Source organism: Diadema setosum, chromosome 20 (genome assembly GCF_964275005.1).
Source record: "Diadema setosum chromosome 20, eeDiaSeto1, whole genome shotgun sequence".
Classification (NCBI taxonomy): domain Eukaryota; kingdom Metazoa; phylum Echinodermata; class Echinoidea; order Diadematoida; family Diadematidae; genus Diadema; species Diadema setosum.
The window spans coordinates 28979724-29001890 of NC_092704.1; the positions used below are offsets into that span (position 1 = coordinate 28979724).

General features: G+C 37.5%; 2 protein-coding genes across 2 annotated transcripts in view; one reads left to right on the forward strand and one right to left on the reverse strand.

Annotated features, from left to right (window-relative positions):
* The window catches only part of LOC140243580 (MAM and LDL-receptor class A domain-containing protein 1-like), a 95541-nt gene that overhangs the window by 54928 nt on the left and 18446 nt on the right, over positions 1–22167 (forward strand). The gene's annotated exons all lie outside the window — the stretch shown is intronic.
* Positions 12639–20813, reverse strand: LOC140243964 (uncharacterized). Its single transcript, XM_072323628.1, is given in 4 exon segments — positions 12639–12923; positions 12925–15377; positions 17067–17192; positions 20801–20813. Coding segments are annotated over 4 exon segments (2877 nt in total).

The following is a 22167-nucleotide window of genomic DNA, read 5'->3' on the forward strand; positions in this document are numbered from 1 at the left end:
TGCGATTTTGTCAAAACTTGCGTCAGCAAATAAACGCTGTAACTGAACTTTTAATGGACTGCCCTGAGATGAGATTACTTTTTATACAAAGACAGCTTTTCCCAGTCATCCACTTGTTTTTCTGTCAATGTTTCACTGAAGCCTTGATTAATCATCAACAAGCGTTACAATTTATCTGCTATTTTATTTGACGAGTGGTAAATACGTCATTTCTATAATTATGATACAATGTGTATCGTATATACTTGTTTGCTCGCAATCTTTTCAGGGCAGAAGTTGTAACATATTTGACCAAAAGAATTGTGGATGTGCAGTTCAATGCTCTCTATGTCCACGTAGACTAAATACATGATATAGTCAACAAATATAAAAGAAATACTTAAAATGATAAATAATTCATTTACTTTAACGAATAATAAGAAATATTTTTCGAAACCCAAGTTAGACATCAGGCTGTCTTTAACTTTGTTTGATAAATTGGTCACTTTTTGCATTTGTAATTGTGTGTGTGGGTGTGTGATATCGCGTCTGCATATTCGGAATATTATACGAACTTTGCTCAAAAGATTTTCTAATCATAATTGTTGTTTGAAATATCGGGTTGCCTTTTCTTCAATATTATAGTTTGTCCTTATCATAAGTGAAATGTTGTGTTCGCACCATTATTGAAGACTTGTTTGGGATTTTACCTCTTCATCTAATTTGAATTCCGATGGAGACTTGTATGGTAAGAAAAAGAAAAATGTGAAATGTTAACATGTTTTATGACTTTATCTGATTTGAGCCAAAATTTAAAATGCTAAGACGACGCTAAAAATACTGGGCCAAAAATGGTGTTCTGCACATGCGCTATGTAATGTAGACAGCTGTTGTACAGACATTGTCGGACGCGAAAGTCTGCGTCGTCTTAGCGTTGGCGCCGCAGATCTTACGCTCGCTACTATTATTCCTCATGCAACTTTGATCTTCCTGATCATAATTTGTGTTTCATTTTCTTTACAGGGGGTTACAATACAACACAAGGTACGCAATAAAATCAATTTGCCCCATCCAGCAATGTTACTATCTTGCAGATTCTTTCCTGTCTCAAGGATTATCATAGCATATTTACCTCCCAATATTATTTTGTAATAAGAGTGTATCATGCACCCTATAAAAAGAATTTTCTTTGAGTTAGAGAGTAGTCCACTCCTGGCAAATTTGTTGGGATGGACATGTTTACAACTTCTTCAGGTAAATTACCTTCCTGGTGCAGATTTTCACAAAACGTTTAGAGAATACTACAGATTCATTTCCAACAGAATGTTGGCAGTTGAAATTGTTATAAAAAAAGGTCGTGTGATCTCCTAGAAATACATTGTTTGGTATGTCATAAATGGTTTTATGAAATGAAGAATGAGGAGATCATTCTATTTACAGATTGCCAACGGGAACAAAATGTGCGATGCATTAAACCTTGAATGAAATATTTAAAAACTGATAAATGAAATGTTTAACCATAATCGCACTACGCTGTTATCTCTCAGGACCAAACAACTTCGACTGTGACTTTGAATACGGCACCTGTGGATGGCAGGAATCGTATTATGATGACTTTGACTGGTCCCTGAATAGTGGTGGTACTCCGTCATCAAGCACTGGACCAAGCGGGGACCATACAACCGGCAGTAAGCACTCACAGTATATATAGCCTTTTCGTAGGTTAAAGGGATGATATAGTTTTGGTTGTGGTCCTAATAAAAGACGGGTCCCCTCCCTGTTTTTGGATATCTCGGCCATTTCAAGAGATATATTCATCAGATAAACTTTGAATTCCTCTTAGAACTATATATGATTTTTCATATCATATAAGTAATTTGATGAATATCAATTTGTTGTGAAATGATTGGCATATTCCAAAAAATCCAAACAAAAGCTATACTATACCTTTAAGCATTTCAATTTCGCAGCACCGTACCGAAGTACATAAAAGGTGCCCCCCCCCCTCCCTGTAGAACGCTAGGATGCTGTCTCCTTATACTTTGTGTTATGTTGTCTGTTCATTTCACTGGTAGAAGGACAGAGTTTCAACGAAGTAGAATTAATGGAAAGCTGCTACTGAAAGTCTTGGATACAAGATTTCTTCTGGCTTTCTCACTTCAACGTAAAAGTTTGGCTTTATATCGGTAATACATGTGAGTATGTGTGCCTCTGTTTGCCTTCACTGTGTACTTGTATCCCATGTGTGTATCTGGGACATATTCTTTATTCCAATGGTTCTTTAATTTGAAAACGAAATGAGGTTCATTATATTCAGAAGACTCGATCAACCAAAAATTAAATATCAAGGTTCTTTATTCCAAAGGTTCGTTAGTCTGAAAGTGGAAATAAGATTCGTTAATCAAAACAAAGTGCGGTTCTGACGAAACTTCAGAATTTTACGAACCTCATTTTTTCTTTTGTTTTAAGATTAATGAACCTTCAAAATAAAAAAAAAACCTTATCAACTTATGTATTATCGGATCAACGAACCTTCCGAATGTTTGTTGCATTTACCTTTCCTTTCAGACGGATATTACATGTACATCGAGACATCTTCTCCACGTTATTCCGGCCAAGTAGCACGCTTAACGAGCCCCGCCCAATACCGTTACGGGCCCCAGTGTCTGACATTTTGGTACCATATGTACGGTAGCACAATTAATTCACTGAATGTCTACAAGTCAGCATCAAGTACAGCTAGTGGAGGCGACGTGTTATTCTCACATATGGGCCAAATCGGCAACGTGTGGAATGAAACACAGGTAAGTAATGACATATATGTTTCTCAAGACTATAATCATAATGGTATTGAATGAATGTATGAAAGAAGATGTTGTATCGAGTATACTATTGCAATGCTTAGATAATTGGAGCTGACAGAGCGAGAGAGAGAGAGAGAGAGAGAAAGAAAGAGAATATAAGACAGCAATTAGACATCAAAGTATTTCACAAATAATAGTTGTCATAATTTAGACTAAAATAATTAAATGTCCCTGGTGAAATAAATGCACATCACTTGATTGGTAATCTGTGTGATTCAAGGATACAAGGACACAATGATACAAGGAACCATATCGTCTGTTAAAAATACAGAAATTCGCCTTCCACTGGCATGACAACAAAGAAGGGAAAAAACAAACAAACAAACAAACAGCATGGATTACACATGTATAATTATAGTAACAGGCAAACAAGAATTACACGGACACAACTTATTCTCAACCGACGATATATATATATATATATAAAATGTATATATATATATAACACTTGCACGAGCGTACACATGCATACGCACGCACTCACACACACACGCATACACACGCATGAACAGCGGCATACACTTGCTCACTCACACACACACGCACACACACAGAGACACACACACGTAAGCTGTTTAAAACTCGTTATTACACATTTCCTTAATTCCAGAATATCATCTGTTTAACCTCTCGTTCCACCCATCTTCCACATCTCCCCTGTTAGTTACGATGAGAAGAGTTTGATGAAAGGGAAAATGTCATGACAAGAGAGGAATCAGGAAAAGAAATGTAGAATGTATTGACTGGTGGAGAACTAGACCAGATACTGGCCGTTTTTTATCGTATTATATCCCTCCGATCGTGCGCCAGCGTAAATCACATGTCTACCACACTGATAGCGTGATCCCCACCGATCGCGTATCCTCTCTGATCTGTCCGCCCGAATAAGACAGGTTGTGTGTCCGTGCGTGCGTGTCCGTACGGTTAGTGCTTTATAGTATTGTGTCAATGATGTAACTGATATCTGTGTGTGAGCCGAGAAGCGCGCACGGGTAGCTCGTGCGTAGAGAACAGTCCAGGCAGTGGACTAGTGGAGAACAGGAGGGGCAATAAAAAGCACATGACCAGTGAAAAAAAGGCCTGTCTGGTCATTTTTCGTCCTATCTGACCCATTAACAACATACATGATCCCTGTTAGGTCCTGCATTAAGTCCCTAACTCGTTGCAAACGGCCTTCACATTTCCTATATCACATAGAAATAAAGGTAGTTCCTAATGAGGTGGAACGGATTTACAATAATGCATGCGTCACACCCTTTTATGAATACATTACATTATAATGAATTAGAAGATAATTCTTATATCATCACGTCTTATTATTTTTATTCTTTATCATCTATGCAGGTCACCATCGACAATTACACCCAGCCATTCTACATTACCTTTGAGGGTGTATGTGGGAGTAGCTACACAGGTGATATCGCCATAGATGACATTGTGCTTTCCCAGGGCTCCTGCCAACAAGGTGTGTACTGTATATGACGATATCATAGCCCTATCATGTACTTATGACAAGCAAAAGAAAGAGAACATAATATACGTTAAAAAAAGCATTTGACTGCTATAAGGATGTATGAGATGTAGAAAATAATAAACACCTGAAATCCCTATTCAGAAATAATAGTGGGAGATTAAAAAAAACAACAACAAACAGGGAGAACAACCCGTGTATCGTGTGCATGTATAAACCATGCCTGATGTCATGAGAATAAAACAAAATGTAAATTGATGATTAATTTGTTTTTGATTCTCACCAAGGCTTTGTTTTTCCTCGCTGGTTGTTTGCTACCCCAGTAGAAGGAAATCATCATACTTTTAAGTCAGATCGTAATAATGAATGACACTTTTTATTGATAAATGAAAAGTCATCCATAAAGGGGATGGCTAGTAACTGACAAGTGGGTATCAGTGGGAATGCTGGGGGATGATTGTTCCAATTCTTGTGGGATTCATTTAAGAGTGCATTGATATCTATTGTTGTGTGAAAATTATTTGCTTTAGAACGGTCTCATAATTAAGTGATGTGCAGTTTAATGCCCCGTCACTGTACAGGCATGCTAACCTGGAAACATTAAGATAGATATATAATGTACTCTATTGATGAATCCCACAAGGATTGGAACAATCATCCCCCAGCATTCCCACTGATTCCCACTGGTCAGTTACTATCCATCCCCTTTAAATCATTTTAGATTACTCTGAAGTCGTCATATCACATGTTGCCGTAATAATTTCTGTTGCATTTGCATTATTATCCATGTGTGAATGTGTGTGTGTGCGTAAGTGTGTTTGTTTGTGTATTTTAGGTGGTAGCATGAACAGCATATTTAATCGTAGCATGATATGTATAATTGTGCTGATTATACAACCTGTAGACTGTTTATTTTTATATATGAATGCAATTGTGTTATTTCACGGTAACAATATTTATTTGTGTATATTGTTATTCATCGCTCAATCATTGCTATCATCCACAAACAGTCAATTTTTTATGCAGATTAAATTCAAGGTCATATATTTAATTATATATAGGTTTTCCCGGCCAATTTCGCACTTTTGTCAGTCCATTTGATAAAAGGTTCATTCAATTTTAATAGCGAAAATCCTCGTCACTGCACATTCTGTCATTCAAAATTGCAACTTGTTCGTTCAATTTAGCATTTCGGTCAATGAAATTCGCACATGTGCCTTTCGAATTCGTAAAACGGGCATTCAAATTGGCACGTGCTCTTCAGTCATTCAAATTCGCCAGCACTGGCGGAAAATGGTATTTCAGTCATTCAATTTCGCGTATGGGCAGTCAAATTCCAAATATGTTCATTCTAATTGGCGTAATGTTATTTCTATTTTGAAAAGGTGAGAACCGTGATTTATGCGTATTTAAATGTGAATTTTTGTTTCATCCAGACACTGTTAAGTATATAGTAAAGGTATCTTTGACCCTAAATAACTCAAATTTGTTGTTCTGTAACGCCCCTCTTCTTCCATACATGTTATCAGAACTATACATGCCATGCTTGCACCAGTACCATAGATTCATTTCACTTTCTTATGTCCAGTCATGGCAGCACGAGTTAGATACAGGCGTATCTCTCAAGAAAACAGGGAAAGAATCATAGAAGCATTTGAGGGTAATAACCTTGACAAATTGATGGCTAGAGCTGATCCATGAACTTTTATTTATTCCTGATGATAATTAACGCAATCTAGCACCCACCAAATGAAAATAATGAAACATGCAGATGAAAGAAATAATCATGTAAATTGAAACCTCCTTCTCCAAATTATTGACAAAACAAACTTAAGATCAATGTATCTGTGAATGAAATAATGCTATCGAACATTATAAACACATACACTTATTTTGAAAGTACTGTTGCAAAGGTGATATCAGAATAAAAGCATAAACGTGTCTGCTAAATTGACTGCAGTAAATGCGAAATTGGATGCCCAAGAATGAATTCGAATGAACGAGCGCAGCGTTTACATGATCACGTGACTATATCGTGCTAAATTGAATGAACGATTTGCGAAATGGTGCTTGTCTTACGAATTTGAACCGAAAAAGTGCTGATTCGAATGATGTAATAGGTAATTTGAATGCTCCAAAATGAATTTGAATGAAAAGATATCACTATATCGTGATATATTTATCTCTATAAAACTGAAATACCGAACATGCCGTCTAGGCTAAATTGTGCTAAATTGAATGCAGCAATTAGGAATTGGACTGAAAAAAGTGCGAAATTGGCCGGGAAAACCTATATTTATTCAACCAGAACATAACGTTAGGAGATATTTCATTTTTTATTTACAATTCGATGCGCGATTCGAATTTACAGGACATAACAAAGCCTCACTGATATCAACTGAAATTTAATGTTATCCATTGCTATATATTCAATTTCTGGGATGTTACAAAATAAAACTCAAAAAGGGAGGGATTCATTTAAAAGTCTTGATTGTTGATTGTAAAATCTAAGAAAGAAAATCGAACAAAAACAACAACACAAAATTGGCTAAAAGAATATACAGAAAAAAAAAAACCGCAGTCAGCAACTACATGTTCATAAGAAATAGATCTATGTGATCTTTTTTCTTTACTAAACTTGGAATGCATATGAAAATAAGTATATGTATTTGAAATATTTCGTTACGTTTAGGATGTGCTTCAGATCAATTTCAATGTAACGACGGTTCCTGCATCCCAGGCAGCTGGGAGTGTGATGATATCGTCGACTGTGCCGATAACAGTGATGAAGACCATTGTGGTGAGTTAACTTCTTTGTCATCGGTGTTTTCGTTTTGAAAACATCAAAGAGTTATCAAGTTTGTACGTTGCTATACTCAAATAAGGTTTGTGAAAGGTAATGTGCTATAGGCCTAAATCATGTTTTATTTGACTTGGCCGTCCCATTATCAGTGTTTCAGAGACAGTACCTAAGGCAAACGTACATCGGGTGATGAATTGCTAATAAATTCATTGCCCTGTTATGAACTGTGTGATGGAGAGGGTCTCAGAATGCAGTTTGTCTGGTTTCTTATTCTTTTCGTAGATTATTCAACGAGCAGTTGGTATCAGACCACACAAGGTAAGATGATTCAAAACCGTCAGCGTATAGCAACACTTGACAACGTACTGTAACATCAATTAAATTAAATTAAATATTCCTTAGCATTTATTCTACTCTTAAAATAAAATATGAAGCGGATTTTTAAAACTGATTGATACTTAAAGGGATTGTACAGTTTTGGTTGAGAACTAATTTCAGGTTTTTAACATTTCTTGGTGAAATAATTAGAAACCTCTTATGAAATATGAAAGAGCATGTAATTCCATGATAATCAACATTTATTTGACGAAAATTGGGTTTGAAATGGCTGAGATATCCAAAAAAGAGCGATTCTAATAAAGTGTGGGACCCACACTTTATTACGATCGCTTTGTTTTACTTTGTTTTTGGATGTTTCAGTCATTCCAAAAAATTATAACACGAAGCGAGGTAAACACAATGTATGCATTTGTGTTTACCTCGCTTCGTGTGACAAACGATCAGCTTTATTCATTCAATATTGAAATAGTTTTGAATAACTTACTCATTATCTGCAGATAAATTTTTCTTGAGGGCTAGGCTCACGAGTAATTTTCCCCGCGACAAAATTTGGTTTAATTGTTTTAATGTGCACTCGGTTAGTCTTAATCACACACAGTGTTTTATATTAGGATCACGATCTCATCAAAATATTTACTAATCATTATTGTTTTGGTTAGATATTTTGAACATTATGTCTTATTATTGAGCAAATATATCTAAAGAAAGTAATTTACGTTCAAATTACAGAACAACCGGCAAAGCATTCACTTATATAGCTAACAGTGTCTGGTAATTAAGACTAGCTTTGTAGATACTGCGTTTTTCCTTGGGGAAATATTCATCATGTAGATACTGCGTTTTTCCTGGGGAAAGTGCAAGTTAAGTGTAGATACTGCGTTTGGCAGTTACGGAAAAGTAGCTTTCCAAACATTTTTTTTTTTCAAAAATCTGAATATGTCATATGAACAAGGATTGCCCACTGACTATAGTGAAAATCGACAAAAATGTTAGATACTGCGTTTTTCCTTGGGGGCAGCATTACTGTACAGTCCCTTTAAGCTAGCCTAAGGATCGCCTCACCTCCACCCCACAAATTTCATCTAATTTAGAAAGGTAATTCAAAATTGAAACCGATTGTAGTCGCATTTTTAAAAGCATTTTGAACACGAATGAATGTTTCATCATTTTCCAGTGAGCTATACTGACGGGAGAGGAGATTGAATTCGTAATTGCATAAATGCGAAGGGTGCACATCACGAGACAAACAACCACGAATCATACAACCAACGAGTCATACAGCCCATGAGTTCCACAGTAAAATATTAAAACAAAACCACGAATTTAGCAACGCGTAGTAGGCCCAATACCACTATTTCGGCGCAATTGGTCAAAAATCGTGTCGCTTATGTTCCTACTCACCTAGGAGAGATAAAAAGCTCTTTCAAAATGCTCCTGTGATTTTATGTGATGCCAAGGGACATATAAACGAAAACTAAAATCATTTCGAAGGCGAGATTATACTACTAAGCCATTGATGGAGGGTTAAGTTCGGCCAAAAGGCTTAAAAGTGCATGTCGCCAACGATGATTTTTTATGTTTCCTCAACTTTGTGGGAAAAATTGAGCATAAAGAAGAAGCCCACTCACAGTTTCAGAAAAGTAGCTTAACGTTCTGTGAAAACCTAACACAACTTTTTAAGCTTACCATTCTTTAACAACAAAATACCTGATGGAAATGTGTCGCCAGATCTGCTAAAACATACGTTACCATCTTTGTATAGCAAACTTGGGTATGCTATTACAGTGAGTACTACACAATTGTATTGTTTTTCTGACCAAAAGGGGTCTAGGTTTATGTTAAAAAATATGTTATCACTCAGCTTCAAGAGACATGCGACTGCTAATCTCGCAAATATAGATTTTCAAAAGGTAGATTTAAGAGAAGTAACATACGTTACCATCTTTGTAAAAAGTATGAAGGTGCATGGCTCTGAATGATTGTTCTAGAGTTGAGACTAATGGAGTAGATTGTCCTCATACCCATGGGTGGCAAAAGATTCATTATTATGTTGCTGACTTATACGATTTAATCCACAAGTATAACATCCGTGATGTAACTTACACTCACTGCACCTCCGACATAAATACAAACCGAGAATGGCGTATGCATGTTCGTGGATTTATTGGAGAGTACAAGTTTACCAAAACAAAAAGTGCTTACCACATTACATAACATAGTTACTCATGATGACATGATAGGGTTGTACACTTTATAGACGAGAAAGTAAAAACATGATCATACCAATGCTTGTTATACATAATTATACTTTCCGGTTTCAGGATTCGATAATTTTACATCGACAAACAGAAATATTATCCAAGTAGTAAATGCTTTCAAACACGCCACTGCTATGTCTAACTCTGGAAGGACCCGGGTTTTCTCTCCACAAATTTGTATTCATCTCATGACGAGCATCTGCACCGTGGAATACAACAACATAATATATGGCAGTGCTCTCTGCATACGGGCCACCTACAGACAAGCACCCCGGATCCCGCCTTGCCTCTTAGGCCCTTGTCGGAGGACTCCCTGCATGGTAATCCGAGAAGTATCCCCATCGAGTATAACTACAATTGACTTCTCTGATTGACAGGCGAGCCCACTCAACTCGGAACCCACAAGCGCGTACAGACCCATATACAAAAGCCCCCTGCATCAGAAAAGTGCTCGGCACTAGTCACAGGCGGGCGCGTCCGTGACCCGCCGGCTTTCCTCACGGTGCCTCTTGATGCATAAATGGCCACAATAACAATTGTTAATAAAACAAACATTCCGAAATACACCCTTCCCTACGAGTTTGACATAACAAGTGGAAAACATTTCATGTGCTGTATAAACTACATCTGCGCAGAGGCCCAGAAATGAACAATTTCCGCCTCTACCAATCCCCACCTGAACACGAAGCGACGCCACCCAGATTTGTGTCACCCCATGGCCCATACACCGTTCCGTGAGGAACACAGCGCCAGCGCCGCCGCGCGTCCACAAGCGCGAAGCCGCCCGCGTCCCCGGAGGGAAGGAGACCCCAGGATTGGGTGAAAAACTGCCATAAAAAAAATTAAAAAAAAAAAAAAAAACTTTGAGGAAAAAATGGCAGAAAAGCCCCAACCTGCCAAGCTAGACTTCGACAACAAGATAGTCTAGTCTGGGATCCCTTAGACGATCACACATTGCGATTCCCTCATCACTCGGACCTATAATCCGCCTTAAGCCCTATATCCGTCCACACTTATTTAATGACAACGATCTCAAACTATAAGATACAAAAAAATTAAATTCCTGTTAATTCAATAATTAGTTTTGGCTGTACAGCACAACTTTCCTCAATGTCTATTACCTGCCACATCAATAGGTCAATAGGCATTTAATCATACTACGAGTAATTCCAAATTTACTTGTGTATCGACGACTTTCACAAATTATGCATTTTTAATAGGAAAAAGTGTAGGGGGTGGGTATGGTGTAATGTAACGGGTGGTGTTACATTTGGAATGTTATTATGAAGTAGAAATGAAGGAGCTCAGGTACAGTTTTGGTACATTTCATCGATGCAAAGTGTTTATTCACAATCGTTCAGAAATATCATGATGAAGTTCAATGACAAGTTAAATGACGAGTATGTACATCAGAGTAAAATATAGAAGTATCAAGATGCAGGAGAGAGAGAGAGCAATATCAAGTAGAGGTTTACTCTCTGATTTCGAAATCATGATCTCTCTTGGGGGCTTGGAAAGAACACCAAACTTGGAAAATGTTCAATGGGTGATGGGTGAGAATTTTGGTAAGACAACCAATCAAAAAGGGATAACTAAAAAGAGTGACCAAAGGGGTTGTCCTAAGGGGTGATGTTTGACCAATTAAAGGAGGGGGATTCTTTTGTGGAGGAGGAAGTATTATAAGATAAGGGGCAGACAAAGAGTCTGGTAGTTCACAAGGTGTGTGTATATAATCTTTGGGTATTTAAACCAGGGACAAAGAAGGGTTGTTACGAGGGTGATTAATGACTCCTTGATGTAAACATCAAACAAGGGTACTTAACGACAGGAAATTAATAGTAAATAATCTTGGTGTTATATTCTGAGGTGAGTATACAAAAGCAAGGGAATTAAGTTGAGTTGTTAATGAACAGGAAGTTATCCCCAAAATATCCTAAATATACATTACATCCCCTTTTGTTAGGAAACAAGGCTCGGGGGGGGGGGGGGGTTAAAATATTACAAACAAATCAGAACAAAGAGAGGCTTCTGGAATTTCCAGAATCTGAACGTTGGAAAACAAAATGATAGATATTATAAATAAAAACAAAATTAATGAATGGTAGGTAGTGGAACTCAAATCATTACTGTCCCACTATCACTTTCACACATTCACTGTCACACATTTAAATGACATAATGATGATCTATTTACAATGAGATACAGTGAATAAGGTAACCAAAACTAATGCAATATTCTTCAACATAATTATCCTAAAATGGTCAATTTCTTCAACCATAACAATAACAACTGAGCAATGATTATAATTTATAACTTCAATATGCTCAATTATCAAACCAGGAAAATTAAACCAGCACAAAATATGCATGAATAGGAATTCATGATTAAAAGAGCAAATCAGGAAATATCAGCGAAAATTAATATATCAAATCATAATCAAGAATTTGAGTCATTCTCGCAGACGCTAATTTCCAAGCATCTAATTGAGTATCAGCGGAGAGGTAGCGAGTGCGCTCGAGGTATGAAAGCTATCTGTGCGGCCTATTAGGAATTATCACTTCAGTGAAGGATGTACACAGAAGAATATGACTCTCAAACCTCACTCGATAAGAAAGTAAATATCTCCAAATTGATAACAATAGAAGTAAGCGAAAGAACAGACACTTTCAAGTCTGTTTATTAAAAATGAGTTTAAACTCAAATTTCTCCAATCAGTGTCAAAACAATTAATTTGATACGATAATATAACATGCAATTACACAGCCTTGAAAAAGGATTCCAAAGCTTATATTCTCATTATTTTGGCAATGAGATTAATAATGTGAAAGTTACGTATATTACTGCAGCAACAAATACAACGAATCATAAAATGACAAAGAAATATATCATATACAGCTTTAGACTTATAAAGCTTATCAAGAAAATTATGTGTATAATCGTTTCATATATTTCTTTGGTGTTCCTGTGACAGGAATGATGCTATCAATCAGAATTTGTCTTATCAAGTTACTTGTGTCTGTATACAGTCCTATGTTCCACCAAAATCTAACCTCTTTGGGGTTATTACCGTCAGTCGGAGTCCTAATGAATGAAGTCAGTACTTGTAATTGCCCGTTCTTAAACCGTCCTCGGTGTAGGGTCATGTCATTGTCAGAAGGCGCAGTTGTTAGAAGGTCAAATTGTCGTTCAAGGTCAGCTTGTCGTAGGGGGGGTTGGGGCGGCTATTCCGTTGTTAGGGGTGATGGATGTCACATAGTCAGATGTTTGGATTGGGTCTGTCGTCTGAAAGCACATGATGTGATCAGCAGTGCATTCAGGAGGGGTGTGGTCATGCTCATCAATAAAATTTACTGATGGTTTGTCAGAGGTTTCACCGTCTCCAGGGGTCACTGTCTTTCCAAGTGCCTCTTTCAGTCGCTGGAGGTGGGTGATGGGTTTCCTCTCATCCGATGCTTTCATGAAACAGGGTTTCAACCTGTTGTAGTTAAAGATATCTCGCAGAATTTCACCTTTGAGAGTGGAGAGAATGAAGTGGGTTCTATCGAGCACTTCATGCACAACTAAAGGTCCGACCCAAGCAGCTGCAATCTTTCTCGAGTTTGCAGTGAGGGAGGAAGAAGTTGGCTTGTACAAATAGACTAGCTGTCCTACTGAATAGATAGGAGTTTGCCATAGTTTATTTGTAATGGCGACATTCTGCTTGTCTTGAGTTCTCCTTTGAAACGTAAGCATCGTGTGAGAGATCTGGTCAAATTTCCGTTTGAGATGGGAAACATATTCGTCATAAGTCTGGGTCAGACCAGACATTGGGTTGAAGGTCAAGTTAGTCATGGTTGGGGGGTCTCGTCCAAATACAAGTTGGTAAGGGCAGTGGTCACCTAGATGAGGGGAAGAGAATGAGTTGTAGGCATAGCAAGTAGTGGGAATAAACCGAACCCAATCTGTTCCAAATTGGTTTAAGTTCACCTTGAGGAAGTCAGAGAGTGTTCGAATGTGGCGTTCAACTTGTAAGCTGCCGTGGTTTGCAACACTAATCACTTTCCTATCAATGTTCAGGGCGGTACACAGTGTAGTCAGTAGTTTGCCTGTGAGAGCGGCTGCTGCGTCAGTCACAAGGCAGGAAGGGGGTCCGAAAATGCAGATAACCTTTTGTATCAATGCCTCACAAATTGTTTCGGCATCGAGAGTGCGAAGTGGGGCACAAATAACAAAGCGGGTTATCTCGTCACAAATGACCATCAAATGTCTAAAACCAGTTGCCGAGGTAGGCATGGTCTTAAAGTCAAGGCTTATTCTGTAAAAGGGTCGATAGGAGTCAGGTACACGTGTGTGAAATGGGCGTAACTTGTCTGGTTTGCCACGGAACTGTTGGCATCTCAGGCAAGCTTTGACATAGTTTTGTACCCTGTCAAACATCTGTGGCATATAGTAATTACGTCGTATTGTCAAGTAAGTGCGCATTGTTCCTTGGTGGTTGCTAAGTAGGTTGTCATGGTATTGTGAAATGATAACATCAGTCAGTGATTCTGGTACAGCAAGTTGTAGTTTAAAGTCGTCAGTCTTGTCAAAGAAAAGGCGGAATAATACACCATCACATAGGATGTATTGCTCAGCTTTCAGCTGAATTGTTTTCGCTGCCTTTTTGTCACTAGGTAATATGTCATGGGCTAGAAAGTCATAGATCGGTTTGAAAAATGGAGATGTCTCTTGTTCTGTCTTAAGTCTTCGTATGTCAATGGGCAGGTTGTAGTCACGGATGATTTTTCTCTTTATCAAGTCTAGTACTTTGTCTATGTCATGTTGTTTGGGTATATGTGGAGCAACAATCTGCTCAACATTTGAGATCAGTGGCTTAGGGGCTGTAAACAAGTCTGGGGGCACATCCCTGTATGTTTGTGTACACGGTGACTCATTTTGTTTGTCCACCAGTCTAGGTTCTGTTTCCTTCGGAGCTTTAGGTGTTGGTTTCTGTGTGTTGGGTCTGTTATGGTCATGTGGGGCAAAGTGTGTCGTAGTTGGGGGCAGGTCAGGGGGTGTGTCTAATGCTGATCTCTGATTGGCCGGTTCATGCGAATGTGGGGTATTCTTATTGGGTGCAGGTGTGATGATTGGTTCAGGGGGTGGGGCAGTGTCAGTATCAATATTGTTGTGGTTGTTAGTTTTGGGTCTGTCAGGATAAAGATTGGGAACAGAAATACCCATCTTTTTAGCAGAGGCGCGTGTCACTGGACGCTCGGCAGGTTGTGTAGGATTAAGATGATCTAGGTCATGATTATCAACTAAACTAAATGAAATGGGCACTACATGATCTATTTCGGCATGTTTGTCGCTTGGTATGCGAGACAGAAAATCTGCTAGGACAAGTTCGGTACCCTTCTTGTATGCAATCTTAAAGGAGTACTCTGATAATTTCAAGATTAGTTTCTGAAGGCGGGTGGTGGATGGTTCATCTTTGGACTTTAATATCTGAACAATTGAGCTGTGATCAACAAATGCATTGAATTCACAACCACGCAACAAGTGTTTGAAAGCAGTTATGTTTATCAAAAGGCCAAACAATTCTAGTTCTGTTACACTATACCTCTGGCAAGCGTCAGGGAGAACTTTAGAGTAATAGCCTATAACTCTTTCATGTCCGTTGATGATTTGAGTCAAGTATATTACTAGAAACAATCAAATTGAGTCAAATGTCATCCATCCATGCACGCTGAACTATACTTGATCAAATCTTTCACGAAAAGAGTATGCTGAAATAACTTCAAATTTCATCAAACATGTAGGCTACTGAGTGTCTCATCAATATGGTGGAAGGTCAACAGGTATACTCAAGGTATTGATAGCGTCTATGTTAAAAGGGGCCCGTATACTTCATTTTGAAGTATCAACATAGAATAAATTCACTATCAATCCTATCCTGTTAAGCAAGGGTTTCCTTCCATATTCTTCCATACTAATGCCGAATTGACGAACGATTGAACAAGTACTTTCAAACTTGTTAGTATCATAAACGAGTCATTCAAGCTCGTTCCACATCAAATTGATGCCACATAATGATTAATATCGTTCAAAACTGAGCATACTGTCTTGCAAAAGATACAGTCGTAGTCAACATTTAATGAGTATGATGCTATCCAACCATGGCCGATGTTTCACACTAAAAGGAAGTTACACAAGAACATAACATAACATAACATAACATAACATATCATAACAATATGATTTTTTTTTTCTAGTTCGCCTGGAACTCTATGCTACTTGAAGATAAAAGAGATACATGAGACTATCTACAAGTTATACAATCATCACAAGAATTGGTCTGTCTTCTATTGTTTTCTCTTATTAGGTCTGTGTATACCATTGTACTATCCTATGTCCAACCTCTAAACAGGTTTGAGTCATGTTAATATCGCCAGAGGAGGCTGTCGAGAACTGGCCAACTTGTCTTTGCCGTGAAACATGATAAAAATAATGGCTGGGCTGCATGGGGTGCAGCTTTCCATTTGTATTCTTTTTTTGTTTTTTTTTTGTTTGTTTTTGTTTTTGTTTTTGTTTTTTTTTTTGCTAGTGGTAGATCTGTCCATCGACTTCATTTTGTGTGAGCTGTCCAGCTACAATATCATGTTATTTATAGTCAAGGTTGTTAGGGGTGAACAGTTCAAGTAGTTCTTCGCTGGGCAGTGGTCATTGGGGGCACATTGCATTTCATTCTGTCTGTCGTCAAGTCTGGGTTCAGTGGAACCGTAATTGGGTCTGTTAGTGTTATGGTAGGACACATTTTACGTCATTGTTACATAGTGAAAATGAAAGGATATTAGTTGTGCATGTTGTTGAACCATGCTGGTAGTGATTTTTTTTTTTTTTATAATAACAGAATGAAAAACTCTTGATTGTTGAAAAAAAGAGTAAAAAAGGTTATTATACCATTGAGTTTATCTCTAGTGATTGCAGCATGCAATGGCATTGAAGTTAGTGCAGAGTGTCAATAATCTAGTCAAATTCTAAATAGGCAGTGTATACTCCATATTCCTCTCTCATGCTCGCTCTCATTCAAATTGGAACAATGAAAGTGTGTTTCACTTACCAGTCAAAATGAAGGATGCCAAGGATGTGTCGAAAAAAGGTAAAATTTAAGCAAAAAAGGATAAAAAAAGGCAATAAATGTGTTCGAATCAAAGTGTCACTGTTCAGAAAAATAAATTCCAGGGATTAATTATTAATTCCAAGTGTCTATGTCCTCTACAAATTTTCTGTGGGTAGCGGTAGTCGTCGTCCGTTGTTGGGGTTGAGTTGAGTTTGTCGCATGTCACATATCTAGGCAATGCTGGTTATGGCCGGCGGTGTCCATGTCGTACATTTGTCATTGTGGGCTACATCGTGGGGCGTCATCTGGCAGGTCTGGCTGTCGTCAGCGGTGCCGGTGGGGTGATCAGTCGATCCCGTTATGGTAGTTCGTCGTCGGGGTCGTCGGTATAAGTCATCTTGGATTCGGTCATGTCAGAGGAGAACACATCAGTCAAAACACGTTATCATCCAATGTCCCATAAAGACAATGATGGCAGACGGTGTTGTATGGCATAGTTTATCAGTCAGATGTAACAAACTCTCAGTTCTGCTGCACAGACTTTCACAGCAAGGAGACAAGTTCTGGTCTCAGGAAGCTGAAACTTTCGTTGGCCACAGCAACAGATGTCAGTCTTTTTTTTTTCTTATTCTCGGAGCATCGGGTTCTCAGGCGGTAGTGTCGCAAGTCATGAACAATAAATTGTTAACAGTTGATGTTCTGTCACAACTGATGTGTTGAATAAGTATTGTTCAAATCAAGCCGGGTTCTCAGGTGGTAGTATCACAAGTCATGAACTGTCAAGTCTGTTCTGTCACAACTGCTGTGTCGAATTGTTCGAATCAAGCCGGGTTCTCAGGTGGTAGTATCACAAGTCATGAACTGTCAAGTCTGTTCTGTCACAACTGCTGTGTCGAATTGTTCGAATCAAGCCCGGGTTCTCCACCATGTAATGTAACGGGTGGTGTTACATTTGGAATGTTATTATGAAGTAGAAATGAAGGAGCTCAGGTACAGTTTTGGTACATTTCATCGATGCAAAGTGTTTATTCACAATCGTTCAGAAATATCATGATGAAGTTCAATGACAAGTTAAATGACGAGTATGTACATCAGAGTAAAATATAGAAGTATCAAGATGCAGGAGAGAGAGAGAGCAATATCAAGTAGAGGTTTACTCTCTGATTTCGAAATCATGATCTCTCTTGGGGGCTTGGAAAGAACACCAAACTTGGAAAATGTTCAATGGGTGATGGGTGAGAATTTTGGTAAGACAACCAATCAAAAAGGGATAACTAAAAAGAGTGACCAAAGGGGTTGTCCTAAGGGGTGATGTTTGACCAATTAAAGGAGGGGGATTCTTTTGTGGAGGAGGAAGTATTATAAGATAAGGGGCAGACAAAGAGTCTGGTAGTTCACAAGGTGTGTGTATATAATCTTTGGGTATTTAAACCAGGGACAAAGAAGGGTTGTTACGAGGGTGATTAATGACTCCTTGATGTAAACATCAAACAAGGGTACTTAACGACAGGAAATTAATAGTAAATAATCTTGGTGTTATATTCTGAGGTGAGTATACAAAAGCAAGGGAATTAAGTTGAGTTGTTAATGAACAGGAAGTTATCCCCAAAATATCCTAAATATACATTACAATGGGGTGGGTAATTTAAGCGAGGGCCCGAAATTGATGCTCTCTCCGTGAAATCCACGTACAGAATGATCCCTTCTCACATTAACTGCTAAACTTTCCCACGCTAAATGTTCAGCTTTCCAACGCGCACTGCTAAGCGTACTAATGCGGCTGCGCCATCAGGAACCATCAAAGGAGATCACTCGTTCATATTTTCGGCGGCGCTCTTTGCGTATTCAGGCTCCGACTAGCGCCGAACGCCCTCAAAGGCAGAAAACAAGTCAGTGAGCGAGTGTAAACCCCTTTTGACGACTAGCGCCGTTAAAGGAATTACGTTACCACCAAATGACAGAAAGCTTAATTACACCATTAATTACCATCTAAATGTACATTTCTCGAATCTGTGTCATCGATTTGAAGTCATGGGATAGCTCAGCAACCTCTTTCACTGGCATCTTGAGCATTGGCAGCGCGAAAAATACCTTTACATGATGTGTTGAAAAACTGAGTAAGTATTTGATTGTTGGAAATGTGTTGTTGTTTTTCATAGAATCATGCTTTACTTCTGTTTATTGTGTGTTTATTGAGTCAGTAGTTTCCACCGTAAAAATCCAGTTATTACTTTGCTGTACAGGTTTATTCTTTTGAAATAAATCACTCAATTTATTAAGTAACGTATGTTTCAAATTTTGACAAGATTTTGACAAAATTTTGACAAGATGTTGTCATGTCAATAACAGACAATCCATGGAAAAGCACATTTAATTTGAGACAATTTAATTGTTGCAGTTATGATGATGATGAGTTTCTCCGTCAAAACATATCAAATTCATTCACAGCTGTATGCTCTTGTTTGTTTGGAGGATGCAGTAAAAGGGGACATAATCATAGTATCTTTAAAAAAATCGTTTGGTGGGCGTTGATGTTGAACTTGGCTTTAATGATGTCATATCTCAAGTATAAGCAACGAATTTAACATTGTTTTTAGAAAATTCAATGAATAGCTAATAAAATTATAGATTACGCAGATTTCTACTTCAAAACTAGTGGATCAGGACCCTGCATTAATGTAGTAACGTAAGTTTCTAGTTTTGGTAACGTAAGTTTCATCAATTCATGTCATTGAAAAAGGATATTTTAGAGAATGTGTGTGGATAAAAATAATATTTAATTGTTCTAGAACTATTGTTGAAGGAATTCTGTAGGGAAATACGTCTTTTCAATTATATTTATCTTCGGTAATCATAAGCCAATATGGTGACTTACTACCTGACTATTTTTAACGGAGAAAATTAACTCAAATTTGTGTCGTGATATCGTTGATGATCTCACAGTGAAGATAAACACATTTTGAATGAGGAAAAGGCAACAAAAACACAGTGCATAAAAGAAATGTAATTTCAACTATTACTGTGTATAACAACATAGATCAGGCCTACATAATTATAATAATAATAAAATGATTATAGTAATGTATGTTTCAGTAAGTTATATGTTTAAGACATTAACATGTTTTCCTTCCTTCCCGTTGAGGTTAATACAGTTGCAATGGGGAAGAGCAGTGCTGAAATTCAAACCGCATTTATAGGGAACGTATAAGCTGCAATCAGATTGGGGGAAAAAGCATATCTCTAGGCAAAGATTCAAGAAAAAAAACATGTACCCGTCGCATAGTTGACAAAGAAAAGAAAAAAAAAAAGTCACACTTCTTCTTTTTTTTTTACCCTACCACATCAGGGTAACTATAGGGGAGGGGGTTCGGGGTCCCCCGCCCCTTTGCCAGCAGTCAAAATATAAACAAAAAGAAATAAAAAGAAAAAAAAATGAATCGCGGAATCCCCCTCCCCCACCATGTCCCCCGTTTGAAATAAAAAACAAAAACAAACATGAAATTGGGTTTGTACTGGCAGTATAGAATTGAGCTGAAGCCTTTTTTTATATTTCTTCAATTTTCTTTTCTTTCTTTTTTTTTTCTTGCTTGTCAGTCGATGAAACCCGGCAAAAGAAATGAAAAAAATGATGGCACGGGAGCTTTTATTTTTCTGCCTGTCAGGTGATTAAACCTGGAAGTGGTCGACTTTTTCTAAAAACATTTTTTTTTTCTAACAAGCATTTTTCCAGGAGACAATTTCAAGAAACGGCAAGAATTATTAATGCAAGACTTGTTATTCTTGTTATCCTTGTGGATTATGATGTTTATGCATACATAACAAGGAAAATCGAGTACGTTATTTTACTAATGACAATTTCATTCATCCTACCCAGTATTGTGCTAATGCAATTGTGTAGACGTTATTTCATGGACCTCATTTGCCATAGCCAACTTAGTAAAGTGGTCATCTATTTGATTGACAAAGAACATTTCTTGGTTCCTTCTTTCCCTATCTCTTGTTTACCGAGTTCAGACATTTTAAATACAAGCAATACGGCGTTATCGTTCATTATGAAGCACTTTAACAGAGTAATCATCTCGTTTCTGCCGTTTCTTGTTTCATACAGGTGTTGTGAATACTATTTTACTGCAACTGCTATTTTCAAACTGTTCCTGCACAGAGTAACTGTTGAGACAGCTGATGAGTCTACAAAGTTATGGATTCGAAACATATCTTTCAACAGCATGAAGATAACAAGTTACCAAGACATCAATATGAAGATAACAAGTTACAAGACGTCAAGCATACGAAAACTTTCATTATGATAAAATTAAAGTGAAACCTACGTTACCCACCATTCGTTTTATATTACACGTACATCATGACAATATTTTTGTTCGTGTAGGCACGAAACAGCATGTTCCCAACTCTTATCATTTCAATGCCATAAAATCATTAGTATGAAGCCAATTGTCTTCAAAATATCAACAGTTACGGATTACTGTTCTACTGCAGAGTTTATACGCGGACATGTCATAAGGTCTTGCAGTTTTACAACTATTTTAATTGTAATTTTTGAGAATTGTATCGCCATAATATTGCGACATCGTGTTATAATATACGTTCACCTAGAGTTGACGAAAAATTAATGTAAGAATATAATATACCAAAACCAAAAAAGAAAATGTACCAAAAGGAGTTGCACATGTAGTAGTAGTATTATCTTCGTAACTTACGTTACATTAACGTGAAAACATACGTGTAATCTAACGACCATATTTTTACGCACAAAGTTTCACATGTTTCATTGATGATACTCAAGAATTGGCTGGCTATTTGGGACTGATAAATGTTGAAATTATTTTCTGAAGAAAGTCTGACGTCAAATTATCGAGAAAACAAATAAACATTACATGAAATAAGGTTTAACATAATATGACATGCTGTGTTCTGTATAGCATTCAGGTCATTGGCCATCCTTCCCATCTGCAGGCAGCATTTACAAATGAACATGGCAGCCGATGGTATACTTCACATCTGACGCATAATTATCTCAATCATAGACTGTAGTCACCAATTTTAAAGCATTTGAAATAGAATGACATTGGTAACGTATGTTACATGATTAAATTTACGCCCCATGAAAGAAATTATCACACCACAACAATAAAACAAAATTATGTGTTCATATTTTTCAACTACAAACTTAAATATTTGTCTCGTGGATTGGTACAAAAATGAAACCTGTTCTAACAACTTTAATTTTCCCGTTTTGTGATTGTCCAATAGTGCCGAAATAGTGGTTTGGGGCCAGAATGTCGAATTTCGTAGTGTCGAACTCATTTGCTGAATGACTCGTGGCTTGTATGACTCATAGACGCTTTTTTTTT